The sequence below is a fragment of the Ophidiomyces ophidiicola genome (assembly GCF_022830035.1).
Source record: "Ophidiomyces ophidiicola strain CBS 122913 chromosome Unknown scaffold_5, whole genome shotgun sequence".
Lineage (NCBI taxonomy): Eukaryota > Fungi > Ascomycota > Eurotiomycetes > Onygenales > Onygenaceae > Ophidiomyces > Ophidiomyces ophidiicola.
The window spans coordinates 500,931-521,401 of NW_026054645.1; the positions used below are offsets into that span (position 1 = coordinate 500,931).

The window sequence follows — 20,471 nt, forward strand, 5'->3', positions numbered from 1 at the left end:
GGGCCGCGGCCTTGATGACACCGTTGAACCTTCGAAAAGCTTCGATAGTGTGCTGGACGTGAAGTTAAGCTCAGGCTTGGCGCCTGCTGGTCAGCAGATATTCTTGGCGATGACGTAACTAGTTAGTGGGTCAAATGGCGGTTGTTACGGTGATGTGATGGAGTCTGTCAACTGGAAAAAGCAAAAGCGAAACTGATCGTTCGGCAAAAAGTATGTACAAGACTTCTGAGGACCGGGGTACAGTCACTTGACTATACAAACACCAACCTTCTGTAATGACGCATGTTTGTGGGAAATAATGCACTCTGAAGCCAGAACTAATACGAAGAACAAACAGTGCTAATTTCCGAGCAAGGCCTATTCTTCCCGAGAAAGTGTACGTGGTCGATGCGCCTTTGTAATGCCATGCTCCCTGTGGGTGTTTACCTTCCTTTCCTGTTCCTGCTTCATCAGAGACAGCGCATTCACTTGAAGTTCCTGGAAAGCAAGAAAGGTGACACAAGGAGCACCTAGCATTTCAAGTAACTTATGCGTATCGTGCATATGCTTCCTAATCACGCTATCTGGATAGCAAAAGGTACGGACATTCATCTCCTTCGCAATGATTTTCCAGTTATACAGCGTGGCATTCAGTACAACGGAGTCGCGCGCACACTCCCCGTGGAATCCAAAATTCTTGATGTTATAAAGGATAAGATCCCTTTGGGTTGCCTGGTCGAACTGGAACTGAACAACCTGTGGTCGATTCTTAGATGTCCAGAAGCTAATTACTTTTGTCACAGATTCAGAGGACATTCGCCCGTCCCGATATTGGTCCATGAGAAATTTATTTGCAGTGACACATATCATGAGCTCCATTTCGGAATAGAGCTTGGCTTGTGTTGGAGGATCCAGGGAAATTGGGCAGGTTGACATTGTTGGCGCAGACCTGGACTGAAATGCCGTACTGGTAGTTTTCATAACATCCCCAGTCTTTATTAGAGAAATTAGCTAAATCCATAATGAATTGTCACACAAACCATGGCACATACCATATCCTCGACGCGCTGTTTTATTTTCTCGCCGAGCGCTTTGAGCACAGGTTTTTTTTGTTTATCAATGGTGGGTGTCTTTCCCAGCCAACCGTTTTCCCCAAAGAGCTTCTTGTGCGGGGAGCGAGATCGAGGGGGAGGAGTCGATGTATAAGCAAGCTCTTCATATTCGTCAACGTCTTCGAGGACCTTTACCGGAGAAGTCGATCTGTGACGACCTCGCGCGCTCTCCATATTTTCATATTGGTCTTCATGATGCTCTGGGTAGTAGCTGGCGCTCGGGTACCACTGATGGAAGTAGTTACCAGCAAAACTTTCACTGTCGCGTCCAGAGGTGTCTAAAGACCTGACATTGCCTTCGGAGCGAGACTGAGGTAGTCTTGTTGATGATTGATTGGGCCCGGTATGAAAACGAAACGCGTTCGGACCGGGAACCGTGACCATTTCAGGGGCATGCTGCCATAGGGTGTGTCGACCTGCCGACCCGCTCGAGTCGGTATTACTGCTGAAGGAAGAGTGGCCACTGAACATATTAGTTAGAGTTTATAACAAGCAGGTAAACAGTCAGAGAGCATACAGATTATACATGATTGGAATTTCCATCGATAAAGGATCAAATTTGGAGGGCTCAAGTGTTCGGTCTGAAGTTTCAGCAGAATCAACAGAGGGCTCGGTTAAATTCAAAATTTCACGCGTTAGTTTTGAAAAGGTACTCCTTGAGGGGCTAGTAGAGGGAGAACATGGCAGAGAACATTTGTTATAGGGACCTGCTAGTGGTATGCATGCTGAAGGTTCTCTGCAGTTCTTCTGTTGTAATCCATAAGCTGCCGTTGCTGGGCAGGTATTTGAGGGAAACAATAGGGTAAATACCTGCACACAATTGTGAACCGTGGCGGGAAATGCACCTTCATGCCTTTCATTACAGACACCGTTTACACCTATAAAGGCCATGCCACTAAAGCCCCTTGACAGTCAATTCTTCAATAAAGAAAGATTCACTATTGATAAACAACCAATAGCTTAGAGATGGACTTTGATGAAAAAAAAAGAGTTTAAAAATGAGGTGCGCCCGTTAACTCAATATGCAGCACTGGTAGATATTATAGGAAGTATGAAAAAACAAGCAGCATCCACATAGAAGCCACAAATGACCTGGCAAATATGTATAACAGCAGCATCTAGAATATTACTTGAAGAGCCATTCACCTCAACTTTAGGAGATGTCCCACTATAATTGCAGCGCCATAGGAGTGACAATCACCAGAAACTGGTAGAAAACATAGCGAAAAAAAAGTACCGTGTCTTCACTATATTCAAGAGAATATATTAAGCTCCTGTACTTCTCAATAGGAGACAAGAAGGCACTACTGCACCAAAACTCCAGTAGATTCTCCCCCATAATATAGATATAATGCTTCTAAGTCTTTCTAACCAAAAAATCGAGGTAGAAGAAGACACGACCACTCTTGTATGTACCTGGAATGTGGTGAAACATGGTGTTTTACACTACTACGTCAGCTTTTAAAGTAGAATTTGATGTTGGGGGTGGTATATCATGGCTCCCATTGCGGGGGAAAGACAAGTACTCCATAAATGCTTTCAAAAGGCTGACTTCAAGCAGTCGTAATGGATGGATATCAAATATTTCCACGTGACCTTCGCTAGTCTTATCACGGGACCCCGGCAATCGGCGAATAGCTTAATCCGACGGGCTTAGTCAGCGTCGTCTCCCGAGTTTCAGTCCGAGAAGTCAGCCCGGCGACGATCCCCGCCCGATTCTCCGGTCAAGTGCCGGCTTTGGTCGTACAATGCGCCGAACGCACAAGGAGCCAGCACAGACTGTGGCTTCACACACCATCATGGATGCCTCCCGGGACCGTTGCCGTTGCCGTGTTTTGAACACCGGCGAATTTGTCCCCAACAACCTTTATCCTCGGCCCCTACTATAATTATTCTCTGTCGCTGTATTGGGGTGCCTCTTTCTAGTATTTATCTAGAGATTGGCCTGGTAGAATAGTTGGCGATTATTGTTTTAACCTAATATATACCCACAATGTCGCAAGACAGATTCGACATCGTGATAGTTGGAGCCGGTCCCGTCGGCCTGCTTCTCTCGCTGTGCCTCTCGCGATGGGGTTACAAAGTGAAGCACATCGACAATCGATCCGTGCCCACTAAGACCGGTCGTGCAGATGGGATCCAGCCAAGGTCCCTGGAGATTCTGCGCAATCTCGGCCTAAAGCGCCAGATCATGGCTTACGCGCCCGCCAAAGTATACGACGTCGCGTTCTGGGACCCGTTGCCCAATGGGAGAGGCATTGGCCGTACTGGAAATTGGCCTAGCTGCCCGGACTTCATCGACACCCGGTATCCATTCACAACTCTCCTCCACCAAGGGAAGATAGAACGGGTGTTTCTGGACGAGATTGAAAAGGCCGGGACGATAGTTGAGCGCCCTACAACTATCGTTGGGTTTAAAAATGACGGAAAAAATCCAGAATACCCAGTTGAAGTGGAATTAAAGGATATAGATACAAATGTTTGTACTAAGGTACGGACCAAATACCTCTTTGGTGGCGAAGGCGCTCGAAGTTTTATTCGAGAACAGCAGAACATCAAAATCCGCCATAAAGATCCCATTGCACATGTTTGGGGTGTAATGGATAGTGTTGTGAGGACAGACTTCCCTGATATCAAGGTAATAATCCTATAGTATTTGATATGCATGCTTTGACTAATTGATGACCATCAGACGAAATGCACTATTCATTCTGACCATGGCTCCATCATGGTGATTCCTCGCGAGGATGACATGGTCCGTCTCTATGTTCAACTTGCCTCGTCGACAGATAAGGATTGGGATCCTAGAATGACCGCAACTGTGGATCAAGTAAAAGCAGCTGCAATCAAGGTCTTTAAACCCTTTAATATCTATTGGGATCGTGTTGAATGGTACTCGGTCTATCCTATCGGCCAAGGGATTTCCGAAAAGTATACCTTGGATCATCGAGTATTTATTGGCGGCGATGCTTGCCATACTCATAGCGTAGGTGTCAATTTCCTTTATAAAGGGACCTATAGCTGATTATTTACTAGCCAAAGGCAGGCCAGGGTATGAACACGGCGTTTCATGACGCTTTGAACCTCGCTTGGAAAATTCATCTAGTGGAAGCAGGCATGGCTAAGCGCGACATCTTAACAACATACGAGTCCGAAAGAAAACTGATTGCTGAGACCCTTCTTGATTTTGATGCCAAATATGCCAAGTTGTTCTCCACTCGCATTCCGTCTGTGAGCGAAGTCGATTCCGCCCTCGGTCGTACTGAAATGGACGACACAAACGAATTCGTCAAGGCTTTCAAATCCGGCTGCGAATTTACAAGTGGCTACGGCGTTGTCTACCCCCCCAATATCTTCACCTGGTCGCCCTCACACGCTGCCCAATCTCCCCTATTCAACCCAAGTGGCGTCAAACTCTCTCCCGGGCGTGCCTTGCCGACATGCACCGTCACTCGAGTTCTCGATGCAAACCGAGTCGCGCTCGAGCAAGAAGTCCCTGCCAACGGGTCTTTCCGGATATTTGTCTTCGCTGGTGATCTCAAACAAACGAACGTCGCGCTCGCAGATTTCAACGCCCAGCTCCGGAAGCCTCGCTCCTTTTATTCCACGTACTCGAGGCCCGTAGACCAACCGGTATCGTACTTTGAGCGCCACAACCCGCACTCTCGTTTCTTCAGCCTTCTTCTTATTTTTGCTAACCGCAAGAACGAGATCAAAATATCTACCCTGCCCAGTACCTTCCAAGCATACCCCCATCATATATATGCAGATGACCTCGCCGATCAATGTGTTGCTGGTGCCAAAGCTCCAGCACACGACAAGATGGGGTTCAAGGACGATAAGGGTGGAGTCGTGGTTGTTAGGCCTGATGGACACATTGCTTGCTCTGTAGGGCTGGTAGAAGGTCCAGGGACCGTTGATGCGCTGAATAAGTTCTTTGGCTCCTTTTGTGAAAGAGCGCTTGGCGAAGCAGGTGGACAGTCGAGGCTCTAGCTACAGCAAGAATTCACGAGGTGCTAAAGTTACTCCATACATGTATAGACTATTCATATTCGTGTAGACCTACTGTGCTCTCTTCAACTCATATCTGCCCGAAATTCGCTGTCTTCGCCTCCGTTTGTACACGCCTCCCCTCCATACTCCGAGTGGAGACCATCCATGCTGCTCACTTCATAAATATACATACAGTAGGAACTACACTCTCTCATACTTCCTTCTAGACTCTCTTGACTTCCCAATTCAGGCCGGTAATACTCACTTCCTCGCCGGCTTTCTCGTCGTAGTCATACCATTCCCCGTCCTGCAGGTCGATGTTGGCAAACTTAGTGTTCGACTCTGCGCCTTTAGCTTGCCATTCGCCCTGGGCATACTTTTTAGCATTTTCCTTCGGCTCCCAACTTGCAGTGAGTTTATTCGAGAGGCGAAAACATCAAAAAAAGGGGGGGGAATGGCCCCTTACATCTGGCTGGAAGTCGGTCAGTTCGAGACCGCGGCAATCAATGTGCACGATCGACTGCTGAGTTTGGGACTCGGTATACGCTGTGGGGGCGGTGGTGAACGAAGCGGAGTTTTCACGCTGGGGTCAGAATATGGCCACTTAGCTCATGTCTCCCCGATAGCCACACGGATCGGGGCCCGGCTCGATGGTAGAAGCCGCGTCGCGATACAGAAAAGCAGGAGCCTAATCGCACACCCCAAAAATAGCAAAAGAAGGGAGGGTATGCGTCATCGCGTTTTGCGTGACAGAGTTCGTTGCAGCGATGAAGTTTTTTTGCAAGAGAGCTCCACCGGGCAACGCAGCCTCCCCCCGTCAACTTACATTGCAAAAGCCACACTTCCAGACAAAATTCGCCTCGCCTCTGCTTCCGGACAGAGTGTGCTTTTCCTGCAACGCGCGTCAGCCAGGCTGGGTCTCGAGTGAAGAGTGTAAGAATACAGGGATATGGGAGGTTAACTAAGCTCGGGAGGACTAGTTTACTCACCCATCTATGGAAGCTCACCATCTTGGGGTGCTCTTCGCGGCATGACGTGCAGAGGACTTTGAAGGTGTAGTGGTACGGAGCGTCTTCGGAGTCCGTGGGCTCTAAGCCTGTAACTCTGCAGGTTTGTAGTTAGTTAATTAATTAATTAACAGAGCCCGGCGTGCCAAAGCAGACGCTGGAGGAGAGTCCGCGCTGGTGTTTAGTTCGTTATGTAGATTGGTGGGCACCACACACGCACCCAGTGAGAATGGCGGAAACGGTGAGAGCAAACATGGCGTCAAACAACTCAATGCCAGAAACCGGATGCAAACCCTTTCAATGCGAATTACCGTTTTCTTTTCGGGGAAATGTGTTGTTTGGCGAAAAAGAAAAACCGGGCGCGGGGGCGTTGCGAATCGCGATCCTTTCTTGGGTCGATGGCGGGGTTTTTCTGGTCGGTGGTTTGATGCCGGGTGTGTCGCGTGTGGCAGGCCCGGGGTAAGGTTCGCACGGCCGCCCACCACTGTTACACACGTCGGCTCGCCTCCTCGGCGCAGTGTGTTGGAGAAGACGCATAGCCGGCAGCGGCGATACTGCGAACCCTTGCGCCCGCCAGCAAGCTTCCGAGAGCCTGGTTGCCCGCAACGGGTGGCGGTGAGAAGTATGAATATGCATACGCGTTGGGCGCCGCGGCCAGGCAACAGACAAATTAACTACGGTCTAGTATCGGCTATGCGATTGTCCGATTGGGGGACTTGGTGAATCTATTTGCATTTGAAATAATAGCGATAAACTTGAATTGCCAACCGTAACTACATGTTACATACTTCGAATGTGAAGTTCGGCCCCAACCCAGACGCCCAACAGCTCCCATACACCCATGTAGCCCACCCAGTATAACCGCATGACATAAAAAACATAGTATCAATCAAGGAGGGTATCATTAATCATTGGAAAAGGAAAGTAGTATTAACAAAAGCGCTGCGTTGAAAAGTTCGTTGTGTCAGGTGTCGTTAGAAGCCGCGGATCGAGAGAATGATGGAGAATCGAGGATAAGAGATAACTAGTCGTTGGTTTGTTTGGAGAGCGAGGAAGATGGCTCTTCGGGATCAGCGGCCCAGCTGGCCCATCTTGAGCTTTACCTTCCAGCCCAGCTTCTTGAAGGCGGGCTCGGGGCGTTCCTTGTCCAGGCTGTCTTTGCCGGACGAGGTCGACGAGCAGGAGCTGCGGATGCGGTGGTCTTGTTCGGCGAGGATCTCCTCCAGTCGCACGTCGGCGTCCGAGAAAGTCCACGGCATCTCGGGGTCGAAGTGCTCGATGAACCGCGACCGCACGCCGGGCATGTTTGGAGCGAGATGGGGTCTATATATTGTTGTTTGTTCAGGGATGTCGAGGATCGGCGTCGACTCCTTTGAGATGGGAGGGCGGAGATCTCTGGGGTAGCTGGGACTTGATCAGTCCTGCGAGGAGACAGGGCTCCGGTGTGTGTGGTCAATGAGCGATGGAGTGCCGTTCTCGGAGAGCTGGTGGTGCAAGATTCATTGGGAATATGGGGTATCGGGGTAGTCAAGTAGGCAGCACGACGGATAGGCAGCCCGAGGAACGACACGCTGGCTGGTCTCGCAGGGCAACGGGGAGCAACGGAGGCGTAGTGTGTGAGAGTTGTATATATGTGCGTGTACGTGTCAGGCAAGGAGAAGTATACAGAGAGACGCAGGCGGGCAGCGGGCACAACCAAGCATGATAAGACACGGGAGCGAGGGCTTGGGAAGGGGCCTGCAGGGCCTTTTGTATGCGGCAGCCGGGGCCAAAGCATCTTGGCCGCGGGCCCTGCAGCGCGCGGGCAGCAACAGCGGCGCGAGGTGGGCGCGGAGTAATAATCCTTCAGCGGCGTGTTTTCCCTGGCGCGGCGTCAAGTGGGAGAGACTTCGGATCGGCAGGGTTAGCGGGCAGCCCGCCCAGCCAGCACGCAGCCGCGGGCGTGCAGCCGGGCCGCCCACAGCAGCAGCGAGAGCGAGCGGCGCTGTGTGGCGCTGGGTGCGCTGCGAGCGATGATGACCGGGTCACACGCCGCCGCAGAGCACACGTCTCCAGCCCAAGAACGCGACGCCGCACATTTTCGCCGTCGCCGGTGGATCACCAGCTTTGGTTGTGATTATTATTTATTATTCTTATTCTTATTCTTATTCTCGTGCTGCGACGCCGGCTAGCGCTGCCTGCGCTGGGCCAGACCGCCCGCCCCGCGCGTGACCGTAGCGTTACGGTGCTTACGCACCCGCGCCTCGGCCGGCTGCGCGCCGGTCTGGCCAGCGGCGGATCCGACCAGCCAGCGCCCTGCCCGCCGCCTGTCTGACTATGAAGCGGTTTGTTATGATTCGAGTCGCCGGGCTGGTGTGCGCGCGGCGCTGGTAGCCCGTGTTTCGAACCTCGACGGCCTACTCGCGAGCCAGGCACCGCCTGCTCGCCCGGCCAGAATCCTGAGCCTCCGTCGTCCTTCTGGACCGAAGTCGCCCGCCCCGGCAAATGTGGGAGCCTGAAACTCCGCCCTGGCCCCCAGGATTCTGGCAAATCTACTGCCCGCGATCCTGCCCGATGATCAACAACAACAACGTAGCAGAATCACGTAAAAGATCCATCCATATTCAACTGCCAGTATGCAATCCTTCTAATGCACTTGCATACCGCGACACCGGCTAAACGGGCCTCGATATTAATTACCTATTATATGCTCCCCTCCGCCGCTGTCTCGTGGAGGCAATAATGCATCACCAGCCCCATCCATCTGCCGCCCCTCCCGGCGTATGTGTATGCATCGAGCAGCTGTCCGCCCCCACGAGCCTTGTGCAGGCCACTTCGTAACCATCCGAGGCCCATCGCCGCCAATCCGGACAGATGCTTGCTGTTGGCGCCGTCCCTCCCGCTTCTCTCCCTCCCGGGGTTATTACTGAACAAAAAAAGAGAGATGCCCCAGCGAAAATGTTAATCGGCCATTTCTACATCCTTCATGACCACCCCTTTGGCGGATGATATCCACAGAACGTTGTTGCACCTGAGCGCACCGTATCAGCCCGCAAACTCAAATCACACAAACGAAAACGGGCGCTTCAGGGCCAGGAGAACGCACCGTATTAGCACTTGCCCGAGAGTGCCTGTATTCTTTCCGTCAATGAACTCCTCTGTATTCGACAGCTGCAGGTTCATGTATGAATCCACACTGATCAATTGCCCCTTGTATTCCGTCTGCCCCCATTTTAAATGAACAACGACATCCTCGTTGATTCTAAGACCGCGCGGATACCGACTCATATTAGCATCTGCCCGACTGCGCCTGCCAAGAGGGTGGGTTGCGACCTACAGAGATTGTAGCATAGGCCTGGGGTTCAAAGGTACGAACTAGAGAGCAAGTTAGCGGCTGTATTCATGTAGGACGGCAATGGGCGCAAAGTCTTTCATGGGCCAAACTGACACTCATTTTGCAAAGCGTGCTAGAACTTGTAGGGATTAGGACAGGCGGGCCCAGAACGGAGGAAATATCAACAACTACCGGAGTAAAATAGTAGTAGCAAAGAAAGTATGAGTAGAGCAGGCAACAGAGCTCCGCGTCGAGGGATTTCTTGTGTGAGAATTTGCTGCCCTCATTCCCATTCCTCGTCTGAAGCTGTCGACGCGATCTCTGCTTAGTCATCGGTCTAGTTATACGCGGATCATCGCAAAACAAAACCGACTCGTGCTCTACAAAATACCAAATTGAAGCTTCATAACCAAAGCCGGCCTTTGGAAATTCCTGCTTAGATATATCTACTGTCCTTAAATACATAAATCCGCGTCGTGCACGGAGTGCGCTGATACTCAACGATGTCTACTCTCCAGCCCCCCACGCACAGCTCCTATTTTGAGCAACAGCGTGCAGAGCTGCTGAGAGATATTTCTTTGGTGAGATTTCTGCCTATTATGTACTAAGGGGGATTTCTGGCCCTCCTCCTGTATAATTAGTTAAATGCGCGTTGATGTCCCGACGTTTCCGCGACGTTCCAACACTCTATTCTCCGACCAGTCCTAACAACTTCACCTATATCCCAGAGCTTTGAGCAAGTCCTCCAAAATATTAATCGGCTGAATCGTAATTTAGAAAGTGTAATTACTGTATGTTTTGCACCTACACGATCTTTACCCCGTGGACTGGCTCACATGGCGCTTCTTGACAGGTTGGCAACGAGTTTTCTTCTGTAGAGGCCTTATGGTCGCAGTTCGAAAATGTCATGGGAAAGGACTCCGAGGAGCCTGCGGATACCCAGGAAAGCCATCACCGTGAGGAAGGAAGTGGTAAGAAGACTCAGGAGCAAGAAGGTCGTGGTCGGGACGATGAAAAGCAAGGCAGATAGACGAGCAGCATGCTTTTTTGTTTTTCACGATTCTACGAATTCACGGACTTTTCAGGGGTTTTTTCTGCATGGGATAATTGCATTTGTCTCTCTCTCTCTCTCGGCTCCGAAATATCTTATACCGAAAAAGCGGTTAAACTCGTTTTTATCAATACACATGCTAAATTATTCTGATTGATACAAAACGTACATGAACTGGTCCCAAAAACACCTAAGCCATGCAAAAAGATCCTCCGGAAACATCAAGTGCCCCCACAAAAAAGGTTGAAGATATTGGAACAGCAAACGAGATAAAAAGGGTAAGGGAAATTTTTTAAAAGGTAGGTGACACTAGGATACATGGTGGAGGGTGCACCACAAACAAACGAGTACAGATGAACCGAAGGTATGGCATTCAAATAAAAGGAGAGGAAAGCAATGAAGGTAATCTGAGTAGAATAAGAAAAATGTAACGGAGAATGCATATGCCGGCAGCGGATATGCCAGCATCCAATACTCACCATATGTCGTCGTCAATTTGTAGTTTCGTGTCCGGGTCATGGTTCACGTTCGCAAGATGCCGCAAAAAAAACCGCAACACTCGGTTGAAAAAGTATCTGCCATGCTGCCAACTTCAAAGAATCTTGCAACTTCGTTTCTTGATTTTCTTTGCGCCGTTCCCATTCGGCTGGGCGCCACTGTCACGGGCACTCCAATGGTTGTCTTCAATGCCAACGGCTGTGTTTACCGCGAGCTCGAAGACCTCGTCGACGCCTCGCATTTGTTTACTACTGCACTCCACATATTGCGCTCCCATTCGCTGAGCGACGGCCCTTCCCTGTTCAGGGGTTACTGGCGTCAACCCTTGACTCTTGAGCAGTTCGATGCAGGTACGTTTCGATCGGAGATCGGATTTGAGACCGACGAGGATTAGGGGGGTTGTGGGGCAGAAGTGTAGTACTTCAGGGTACCACTGCAATTAACTGTTAGTTAATCTCAACTAAAGCCTAAATTGCTATAAGTATGAACACACCTTATCCATGACATTTTCGAGCGATACCGGGCAGTCAATCGCAAAACACACGAAGAGAAGGTCTGTTTCTGGGTAGGAAAGAGGACGGAGTCTATCGTATTCCTCTTGTCCGGCTGTATCCCAGAGTGCTAGCTCAACGGTTTTACCAGACGGATTATGCGTGGTCTGGGTGATGTAATTTTCAAAAACGGTTGGAACATATTTCTAAACGACATTAGTTTCGGGTTCATGCAGATATCAAGACAACCATTCATACCTCCGGAAAATAGCCTTGGGAGTAGCTGATCAGTAAACAAGTTTTGCCACAGCCTCCGTCGCCCACAACCACAAACTTCTTTGAATACGATGGAGGGTGCGTGATATTGGTTGCCTGGGACATTCTGCCAGTCGAGACGCTCATAGTTGTGCTCACGGTGCCATTACTTGCCCGCGTACTCTGGCTGCGGACCGGCTTGCGACGGGGCGTCAAGGGCGCGGGGATCTTCTCATGCAGCACAGACGAATGGCGCCGAACGTGCCCGCCGTGGCCGTAGTGATCCTCGAAACCTCGAGCGGACATCGTGGGCGCGTCTTTGGAGCAGGCGCGGGGGGAGAATCAAGGGAAACAAAGACTGTTAGCTTCCAGACTGCCTCTCTTGCGGGTGCCGGCAGCACTCTATGCAAAGACAGCACGCGGCGTCGGCTTGGATACTCCCTCCACAAAAAAAAGGGGGTAGCAGGGAAAGGGATGCGATGGAGACAATTTCGACAACGAGATGAGATTCTGGATAAGATGTAACTATTTGAAAGAGAGGTGTCTAAGCGGGAGGGAAAAGCCCGGACGGCGTCGCCGGGCTGGCTGCCCTGTAGGGCCTGGCAGACCTGTGTTTACACTGCGGCGCTGCCATGGCAACGGCGGGCTGCGCCTGGTTGGTGCCGCCCTACGATTGGTGGCCGCCTGCGAACCCGGAGGAAATGCAGCAAACCCGCGGTCTCAGAGCTGCAAGTCGGAGGATTAGGAGAATTCGGTCAGAAACCGCGGAAGAGAGCGTTGTTGGTTTCGTCACCCATGCAGCTACTTATGTACAGAAGCACCTGTGTGTGTACGGAGTATAACAGACCCGTTCGAAGGCATTGTGAGATGCCCGATTTTGCTAGGTAACATTGGGTCTAGTATATTGGAGCTGCCAGAAAGACTGTTCAATCCTGATGCCTTTAAATCACTCCAATGCATGAATACGGAGTACACGGTACACACTCCGGACAGCGTAGATACTTCAAAGTATGCTTCATGGAGTGTCGTTCCGTCGGGCAAGGAGGGCAACCAGGAACAAGCCCATCCTTCGCAAGGATTTAGGTTGATTTCTGCTGTCTATCTGGAAAGCCTTCACCTGCGCACGTTCGTGTTTGCTGCCGGGATCATTGACGGGAGCTGAAACCTGGATGCAATCAAACCCAACCCGAAGCCAGATCACGCCGTCTAATAATGCCCAGCTGCTCGGCTATTGTTGCTGCACCTGGCGTCGCCCGGCAGTTCCTGGCAGACTTCAAACGTCCTCCCAGTCTGGCTGTTTGCTTCAAGCGCGCGGCATCTCACGTGTTTCGCCCGCGATAAGCACAACCTCCGAGGTTGTGGGCTTCTTATCGGTTGTTAATGCAACATCTGCTGCCAAAGATTGCTACTTGCTCGTCATGCTTTGTTCCTGACGTGTTTGCGCCCCGGTCTCAATAGCCATATGGCTGGGTTGGTTGCTTAGTTATTGAAGACCATCTGGCAGCTTTCAGCAACTGTCGCAAAAGCTCGGACGAGTCTAGGCCATGGATAAGAATAACCCCCAACCAGATGCTGGTTTGAAAAGTCTGGATCATTGTATGTACGCCCAGCGAACTCGTGCGTGATTGACACGAAGTTTCTGGCCAGGATCTGCTGCTGATATCAACCTGCCCGTTCAACTCTCAGATCAAAGAAAGCTCCCACCATGGAGACACTGGGTCCGCCAGAAGATCCTTCCCCTTGTCCGATGGGAGACTCCATACCTTGCATGGCTTCAGGAACGAATGCGCACTCCCGCCCTTGATACCTGGTTTGCCGTTAGTGCAAATCTAGGCACTCACACATTTTACATGGTAATGCTGCCGATATTGTTCTGGTGCGGGCATACTTGGCTTGGGCGCGGGTTAGATCCACACTTCAGGTGGTTATATTGGGCCGCCATTCACTAACATCATTTTATAGCATGGTTCACCTCCTTGCGAGCGGTGTGTTTTTTAGTGGGTTTTTGAAAGATTTACTATGTCTGCCTCGACCGCTCTCTCCTCCCCTCCAGCGAATCACAATGTCCGGCTCTGCAGCTTTGGAGTACGGATTTCCCTCCACCCATTCTACGAATGCCGTCTCCGTTGTTGTGTATGCCATTCATAACCTGAGCTCAATGGACTCAGATCTCTCGCCATTCTCAAAGGGGCTTTTCCAGCTTCTATTATTTGTGTATGGGACGTCTATCGTTCTGGGACGGCTATATTGTGGTATGCATGGCTTTTTGGATGTGATTTGGGGATGTCTTCTGGGTGCTCTCTTGGGATTCGTACAATGTGCGTACGGTACCTCAATAGATGACTTCGTGCTTTCCGGATCCATTCGAGGCCCACTCATCGTACTCTTAATCATCCTTGTATTGGTTCGAATACATCCAGAACCGGCGGACTCTTGCCCGTGTTTCGATGACAGTGTTGCCTTTGCCGGCGTGCTAATTGGGATTGAGGCCGGCGGTTGGCACTTCGGCAAGACCGGGTTTGGAAACGCACATCCAATTCCGGGCAGTGTTATCTTTGATTTCCAGAAAATCGGCTGGCTGAAAACCATCTTGCGGGTTTTGCTGGGCATCGGCACTATCTTTGTTTGGCGAGAGGTTATGAAACCATCCCTACTTCGCTTTCTCCCACCGCTATTCCGGATTATCGAGAAGCTGGGCTTCAGTCTTCCAAGAAGATTCTTTACTCAAGCTTCGTATGTCTAATTTAATGCTACACAAGGTAATGGCAGGTGCAGGTGACTAACTCATTGGACTTACAGGGAATATCAACGCGTTCCAGAACACTTGAAGGACAACGATGTAATTCCCAATGTCTCGGAGATTCCTTCTATGCTTACATCAATCCGCCATCCACGCCGTCGTGCCGTTTCCATTGGGCCCCAATCCGAAGCCGATGCCTATGAAACCCTCGCATATCGTGAACACCGCAGACGACAAAGTTTATCTTCCCAAGCAAAACCTCAGGTCGCTGGATCATCAACCACTGGCCGCAACAGTAATGCCTCTATTTCAAACCCCAGCCCTCCCGCGCGCTACCAATCCCCAAGGCCAGCGAACAGGAGCCCTTTACGAATTGACGATTATGAACATATGATGGGAACAGGAACCCCGACGTACGAGCAAAACGAGTCTAATACTGTTGGGGAAATAGCAACCCAAGCTGCAGACTATACTCTTCGGCCACAAGGAGAAAAGGAGATGTTCTCCATGATAACCAAACCACGCGTACGATATGACGTCGAAGTTGTGACGAAGCTGATTGTTTATTCCGGTAAGGACCATAATACTTCAAGTGTGAGATCAGGACATCTTGCTCATAAGTATTTTAGGCATTGGCTTGTTAGCTGCAGAAGTCAACCCAATCTTATTTTATTTGCTTGGGCTTGACGGCCAATAATGATCAAATGAACCCTAAATACTAAACTGGTGCTAGTATTACATCGACTAGGCTTCTTTTTCCTTTTGCCGCCTTGAATTACATACATAGATCCCAATACCAGAATCCCCCAGTCGATCTGGTGAGTACATACAGTACACGATACAAATGTAGAGTACGTTCATATTGATTTTGCCTCCTGGTATTCCCTCGACGATTGCAACAAGCGAAGGATGCTCGAGAGGTGCTACTTTGACTGCATTTATTAACTAGTTATATAATAATAATCCCATTGTATCTGAATGTCAAATATTCCGTAGTCGGCAAGGTTCTCCCTATCTGTCAACAGGCCAACGGGGGCCTAGCTAGCCCGCCCCGCCTGCATTAGGGACCCGGCTCCAGCTGTTAGTTAAGGACTGCGCTAGACTCAAATTGGTCAAGCGCTAACTAGCTAATTTCCACGTGACGACGCGGCCAATCCGTGCCTGGCTGGACAGCGGCGCCTTCCGTTTTCAGCGGGCAAGGAAGCGATGTACTGCATTGCTGTATCGGGTATCCTCGACGACCGCTCTGGCTCGCCAGGCTACATGTCGCCCGATACGTTCGCCGCGCCTTGTTCTTCCCTCACCACCTCTCTCAGCAATCCTCCCTCTCTTTCTTTCTTCGACTTCGCGTTTGACAGCAGCAGCCGCCCGGATATCTGACGCTCAACAATACGCCGGGTCTACCCAGTTGCTTTCTGTCATTCTTTTCAGGAATAGTCGCCTGCGCCAGCCGTTGTGGTGCATCAACATCCCCTAATACGGCAACCTAGAGGAACCCATCAATATAAGACCCACGACTTCTTAACCTAACTCTTTCCATATTTGGTGATGAAACTAGTGGCAGCAGCCTGTTCACCTCGCGTCATCAGGTAAACAATCTCTCTCCTCCAAAAGAAGCTCTGTTTGTCAACCGATCATGTTGTTCTAACGCACAATAGCTAAGCCTCACCTTTTTTTTTCGCTCTTTCCAAGGATAGCACTATTCTCAGTGCTCAAAGACTGATATAAATACTATTTGCTGTCATTTGGTATGTCTGGAAATTACTTCCTCCATCCATTGCCTCTGGAAAAACCGAGCTAACTTATAACATTAAGCATCACCAGAAATGCCTGGGTCTTTTCCGCCATCCCCCGTCTCCTCTCCTACTCAGCTATCACGCCATGTCTCCCCCTCTTATCAAACTTCGAGGTCGAATACAGCTTGTAGGCCAATCCGGAATGATAGCATGGCCTTGTCCTCTGGCTCCCCGGCGTTCTTAAATAAAGTCGTTGGTGAGCGCATTACCAACCCTCGCCTTGACATCAGATACACAAAAAACCAAGTCCCCAATAATATCTGTCGGTCTACGGCATTGACAATGGTAGTCGAGCAACTTGAGGCTAGCATTATGCCATGGTTTGCCCCCCACCAAAAGTCTGATAAGACATGGATAACTCCCGCGGCCATAGTTGATCCCCCACCATCTGAACCCACAACAATTGCTGAGCCAGATTTTGAGAGAACTACTGAACAATCGACCTCACAGCCTGAGACCGGGTCTGCTGCCTCCGAAACCTCTTGCAAACCTCATGAAACATGGCCAAAATTTAAATTCATTCATTGGATAAAATCTATCGCTGGACGACCAGTCTCATCAGTCAGGTTGTTCAACCCCCTCGGTCCAATTCAGCCATCAATCGTGACAAACAAATTAAAAGATTCCAACCACTCTACAGAACTCCCAGTCACGCAGGCCTTCATTGTTCAGCCCCTTACCACCAAGTGGGAATCAAAAGTCTACACTGCACTCTCCCAGCCAGACAGCCGTCAGCTTGCTACCACCATTAGTGGAGATGGCCTCACGCGCCGTGACCTTGCAACCTGCGCAACCCCATTGGCATGGCTCAACGATGAAATAATTAATGCGTACCTTGGGGCAATTGTCGACTATGCCCGGCGGTCAAATGGCAATTCGGGACGCCACGAGCAACCCAGATACCATGCCTTCAACACGTTTTTCTACTCTAGCCTTCGAGACAAAGGCTACGAGTCCGTACGGCGATGGGCCTCTCGTGCCAAGATTGGGGGTCCAGCATTGATGAATGTGGACATGGTTTTCGCGCCCATTCATCACCATTCACATTGGACCCTCATGGTGGTCAAGCCATCAGTTCGAACAATCGAACACTTCGACTCCCTTGGAAGTAGCTCCTCCTTTCACATTGCCAATCTGAAAAAGTGGCTCAGAGGTGAGTTGGGCCATCTCTTCGTCGACGAAGAGTGGCAGGTTCTCCCGTCAAACTCTCCGCAGCAAAACAACGGCAGCGACTGTGGGGTATTTCTTTTGACCACGGCCAAGTTGGTATCCTTAGGGCAACCCTTGTCCTATGGACCAAAGAATATTCCCACAATCCGCAAGAGGATCGTTGCCGAGCTACTCAACGGAGGGTTTGATGGAGATTTCGACCCGAAAGCTGAGCTCCCTGTTAACTCGTTGCTGTAATGGCTTTGTGTTGATATAGCTTCTTCTCAAGTTGCTTTCAGTCCGGAATTACCCTGAGGTAAGTGCATGGGACGAAGGGATACCAGTTCTGTACTTTGTTTCTGCTCCTTCGGAGTTTCGTTGAGAAACCTGCGATTGCTTCCCGGATAGCCTTTTTTGGGGTCCTATGTAGCTTGCTCGCCCCACTTAGGGGTGTTTTGGATCTGTTTGCGTTTTTATTTTATGGTAACTCGCTTCGTCTATCAAGCTGGCTGGGGGAACCTGGTTTTGCTGATGATGGAGAACCGTCTTACGCATTGCAGTTGCGATGTAGGTTTTCTTTGTTCTAGTTTTGGGCTTTCTGTTTAAATCGTGTAGCCCCTCCGTCCCGTTCAACATGCACTTTTCTCCCAGTTCGAACTGACCATGGCATGTGGAAAAAAATGGGTTGTCTCGTGGCGTCTCCGACATTTCGCCAGCCAAATGGCGACAGTGTCATTTTTTACAACAATTCGGCTATTTAATATCGGAGTTTATGGGAATCTACGGGCTTAATTCTTTGGTGCATGGCTTGGAGTCTTTTGAGATGGCATTTATGGATACGGAATACCCCTTTGCTTTTGTACCCAGAAGGGTTACATAGTTTTATAACGGCAGTCAAAAAAGGACCAGATTTACGTCTCCTTGTTTGATGGTGGATTTACGAGGTGTATGGGCTGCATTTATGATACCGATCTTTGTTTGTTCATAGTTGCCCCGGCTGTTTGGGATTGCACCACCCTCAAATACTTCCGATATTGATTGCTACGTAACTAATCACGCCAAGTATTTGTATAGCTACTTACAAGTGGTCTTGTATTCACAAGGTCTTTGAGTGGAAACTGAGACTTTTTTCAACACCTAGAATTGCTAGAAAGAGAATACCGTTTTAGTAATTTCTAAAGCTGATGTTACGCATGTGGAGACCTAAATAATACATACATGTATGGGAGTGTAGGTGAGTGAGTTCAGGAAAACCCGCACGTTAAAGGGCAAGCTTTGGAATAGCTACTCCGTATGGACGCGTCCAATTCTCGAAGCTTCAATACCATCGGCTTTTCATCAAACAACCTCTGGGACATCAATGGCTCCAACATCATCGATTTGACAAGTAACGGCACATCTCTTTTTGTGGTAATAACCGTCAGTTTTCTTGCTATCCGACCTTAGCACTTGTGTTTTGACCTTCATCTTTATGGGTAGGCCGCTTCGACTTTTCTGCGGGCCTGAGTCGGCGATCTCTACCAGAGAGTCTCCAGTAGTATTATGACGAAGAAGATTTGCACTAGAAATGGAGTTGGACGTATTATACGCAAGCTGTATCCATTCGATTCCCATCTTCACTGTTTGGCCAACTGAAACGTTGCCTGACCAAAAACCACCATTGCTCCATAAATTTAACACCAGTACACTTGGCGCATCTGGGACTCCGTACTCCTTTTCAAGAACGAGCTCATCATTCAAATACCACCGACTCTTGTCTGGAAACCAATCTAGACGATGATCAGCCCACTCCGTCCAAGGAATATCATGGTCAACCTCGTCACTCGCACCGGGAATCATTTGGTCAGTAATTGGATCCCAATCTGGTTGGTTCGCATAATGAACACGATTTGGAGGGTCGTTGGTGAGGATTTCGATGTCGGATTCACTCACTTCGGAATGGTAAACAAACATTCCGGCAACAGCACCAGGAGGGGGAGGAACTATCGTATTTGAGCCATCTTTTGATATTGAATAAAGTCGCATTCGCACGCGAAAAGAACAGTATAAAACATTCTCGACTGATGTCTGGACTTCTGCAGTCGAAGTGTAGTCTTCAAATCTAGTTAAGCGAAGCACCAAATGGGTTGAATTCTCGGAGTCGCCTTCGATATTTTTAGTAGCATAAATGTTATTAAAGGAGTTAACAGTGCCAATTGGATATTTCTCAGAGCTAGGGCGCTTCCAGTTTTGAATATTCCATTCCTTTACAAACGGATGGCCATGTAAGCTTGGATGGTGACCAATAAGTTTGCTTCCTTCCATCTCATCCTCTCCATCTTTTATTTGGCCACGGTTATTGGATTTGTCGGTATCGTTTAAGGGTATCGAACGAAAATCATAGAACCGGTAATGTTCGAAATTACCTGGCTCTGGCCCGGAGACCTCGTAGCAATCGCACTCGGGCTTTTTCAGTGTGTATGGGGTTCCTAGTCGCGGCTTCGTTGCGGCATAGGAGGTTTCTAGGAGTAGCCCGAGGAGAATAAAGCAAGATAGACTTCTCATTCTTGGTAGTTTTATGGCGAAGGAAGCCTAAACAATCAAAAGATATTCATGAGCCGGCAAAATATATGCCAATTATTCAAAACGGAAAAAAAGGGAAAGGCATAGATGGCTCTTTCTATGCCGAAATGCTAGAGAAAGAGCGTTTTTCAAGTCAAAGTTGACGCATGGCAACTTCGCTCTGGGGCCAGAAAGCGGGTATCAAAGCGATTGGCATTTCTATAATGTGCGGATGATCATCAACAGCAGTATATCCAGCAAAGTCTTCTCCGGTTGAGCTCAGATACCAATACTAGTATCGTTATCCGTGTGCTGAATGATAGACGCACGTGATAGGGCGGAGCGGAGCATTATGTCCTCCGAAATCGCCGCACTTCCCAAAGGGGAAAGCGACACTTCGCGACATAAACGAAGGGATTCTGAGGCCAGATATATGGGCCATGTGCATCAGCTGAAACTGGATAGAAGCTAAACATTCTTCGTTTTTCCTGTGGTCCCGACTGATTGCCCTTAAAAAGATATGCATGCCGATGTGGGAGCACTGGA

At 49.5% G+C, this 20,471-nt stretch overlaps 10 protein-coding genes across 10 annotated transcripts; 4 read left to right on the plus strand and 6 right to left on the minus strand.

Moving 5' to 3' along the window:
- Positions 1-357: 357 nt before the first annotated feature.
- On the minus strand, positions 358-1,619 carry LOZ57_002036 (uncharacterized protein; the record flags this gene model as incomplete). The annotated part of the gene is made up of 3 exons (XM_049251118.1): positions 358-972; positions 1,032-1,554; positions 1,609-1,619. 3 exons carry the CDS (start codon positions 1,617-1,619, stop codon positions 358-360), a joined length of 1,149 nt encoding a protein of 382 aa, XP_049109968.1.
- A 1,465-nt stretch (positions 1,620-3,084) lies between these two features.
- LOZ57_002037 (uncharacterized protein) lies at positions 3,085-5,084 on the plus strand (the record flags this gene model as incomplete). Its single annotated transcript, XM_049251119.1, has 3 exons — positions 3,085-3,729; positions 3,784-4,077; positions 4,128-5,084. The coding sequence occupies 3 exons, from the start codon at positions 3,085-3,087 to the stop codon at positions 5,082-5,084; spliced, it is 1,896 nt and encodes a 631-aa protein (XP_049109969.1).
- Positions 5,085-5,307: 223 nt separating this feature from the next.
- On the minus strand, positions 5,308-6,346 carry LOZ57_002038 (uncharacterized protein; the record flags this gene model as incomplete). The annotated part of the gene is made up of 5 exons (XM_049251120.1): positions 5,308-5,451; positions 5,551-5,667; positions 5,911-5,976; positions 6,074-6,188; positions 6,312-6,346. The coding sequence occupies 5 exons, from the start codon at positions 6,344-6,346 to the stop codon at positions 5,308-5,310; spliced, it is 477 nt and encodes a 158-aa protein (XP_049109970.1).
- Positions 6,347-7,161: 815 nt separating this feature from the next.
- LOZ57_002039 (uncharacterized protein) lies at positions 7,162-7,395 on the minus strand (the record flags this gene model as incomplete). The annotated part of the gene is made up of 1 exon (XM_049251121.1): positions 7,162-7,395. The coding sequence occupies one exon, from the start codon at positions 7,393-7,395 to the stop codon at positions 7,162-7,164; it is 234 nt and encodes a 77-aa protein (XP_049109971.1).
- Positions 7,396-9,133: 1,738 nt separating this feature from the next.
- On the minus strand, positions 9,134-9,524 carry LOZ57_002040 (uncharacterized protein; the record flags this gene model as incomplete). Its single annotated transcript, XM_049251122.1, has 2 exons — positions 9,134-9,403; positions 9,519-9,524. The coding sequence occupies 2 exons, from the start codon at positions 9,522-9,524 to the stop codon at positions 9,134-9,136; spliced, it is 276 nt and encodes a 91-aa protein (XP_049109972.1).
- Positions 9,525-9,907: 383 nt separating this feature from the next.
- On the plus strand, positions 9,908-10,434 carry DAD1 (Dolichyl-diphosphooligosaccharide-protein glycosyltransferase subunit dad1; the record flags this gene model as incomplete). The annotated part of the gene is made up of 3 exons (XM_049251123.1): positions 9,908-9,985; positions 10,133-10,195; positions 10,258-10,434. 3 exons carry the CDS (start codon positions 9,908-9,910, stop codon positions 10,432-10,434), a joined length of 318 nt encoding a protein of 105 aa, XP_049109973.1.
- A 613-nt stretch (positions 10,435-11,047) lies between these two features.
- On the minus strand, positions 11,048-12,005 carry rho4 (the record flags this gene model as incomplete). The annotated part of the gene is made up of 3 exons (XM_049251124.1): positions 11,048-11,386; positions 11,447-11,650; positions 11,703-12,005. The coding sequence occupies 3 exons, from the start codon at positions 12,003-12,005 to the stop codon at positions 11,048-11,050; spliced, it is 846 nt and encodes a 281-aa protein (XP_049109974.1).
- Positions 12,006-13,243: 1,238 nt separating this feature from the next.
- On the plus strand, positions 13,244-15,136 carry LCB3 (Long-chain base-1-phosphate phosphatase; the record flags this gene model as incomplete). Its single annotated transcript, XM_049251125.1, has 5 exons — positions 13,244-13,274; positions 13,347-13,575; positions 13,662-14,432; positions 14,499-15,010; positions 15,069-15,136. 5 exons carry the CDS (start codon positions 13,244-13,246, stop codon positions 15,134-15,136), a joined length of 1,611 nt encoding a protein of 536 aa, XP_049109975.1.
- Positions 15,137-16,265: 1,129 nt separating this feature from the next.
- LOZ57_002044 (uncharacterized protein) lies at positions 16,266-17,642 on the plus strand (the record flags this gene model as incomplete). The annotated part of the gene is made up of 1 exon (XM_049251126.1): positions 16,266-17,642. The coding sequence occupies one exon, from the start codon at positions 16,266-16,268 to the stop codon at positions 17,640-17,642; it is 1,377 nt and encodes a 458-aa protein (XP_049109976.1).
- A 1,080-nt stretch (positions 17,643-18,722) lies between these two features.
- Positions 18,723-19,928, minus strand: LOZ57_002045 (uncharacterized protein; the record flags this gene model as incomplete). The annotated part of the gene is made up of 1 exon (XM_049251127.1): positions 18,723-19,928. One exon carries the CDS (start codon positions 19,926-19,928, stop codon positions 18,723-18,725), a length of 1,206 nt encoding a protein of 401 aa, XP_049109977.1.
- Between the last annotated feature and the right edge of the window lie 543 nt (positions 19,929-20,471).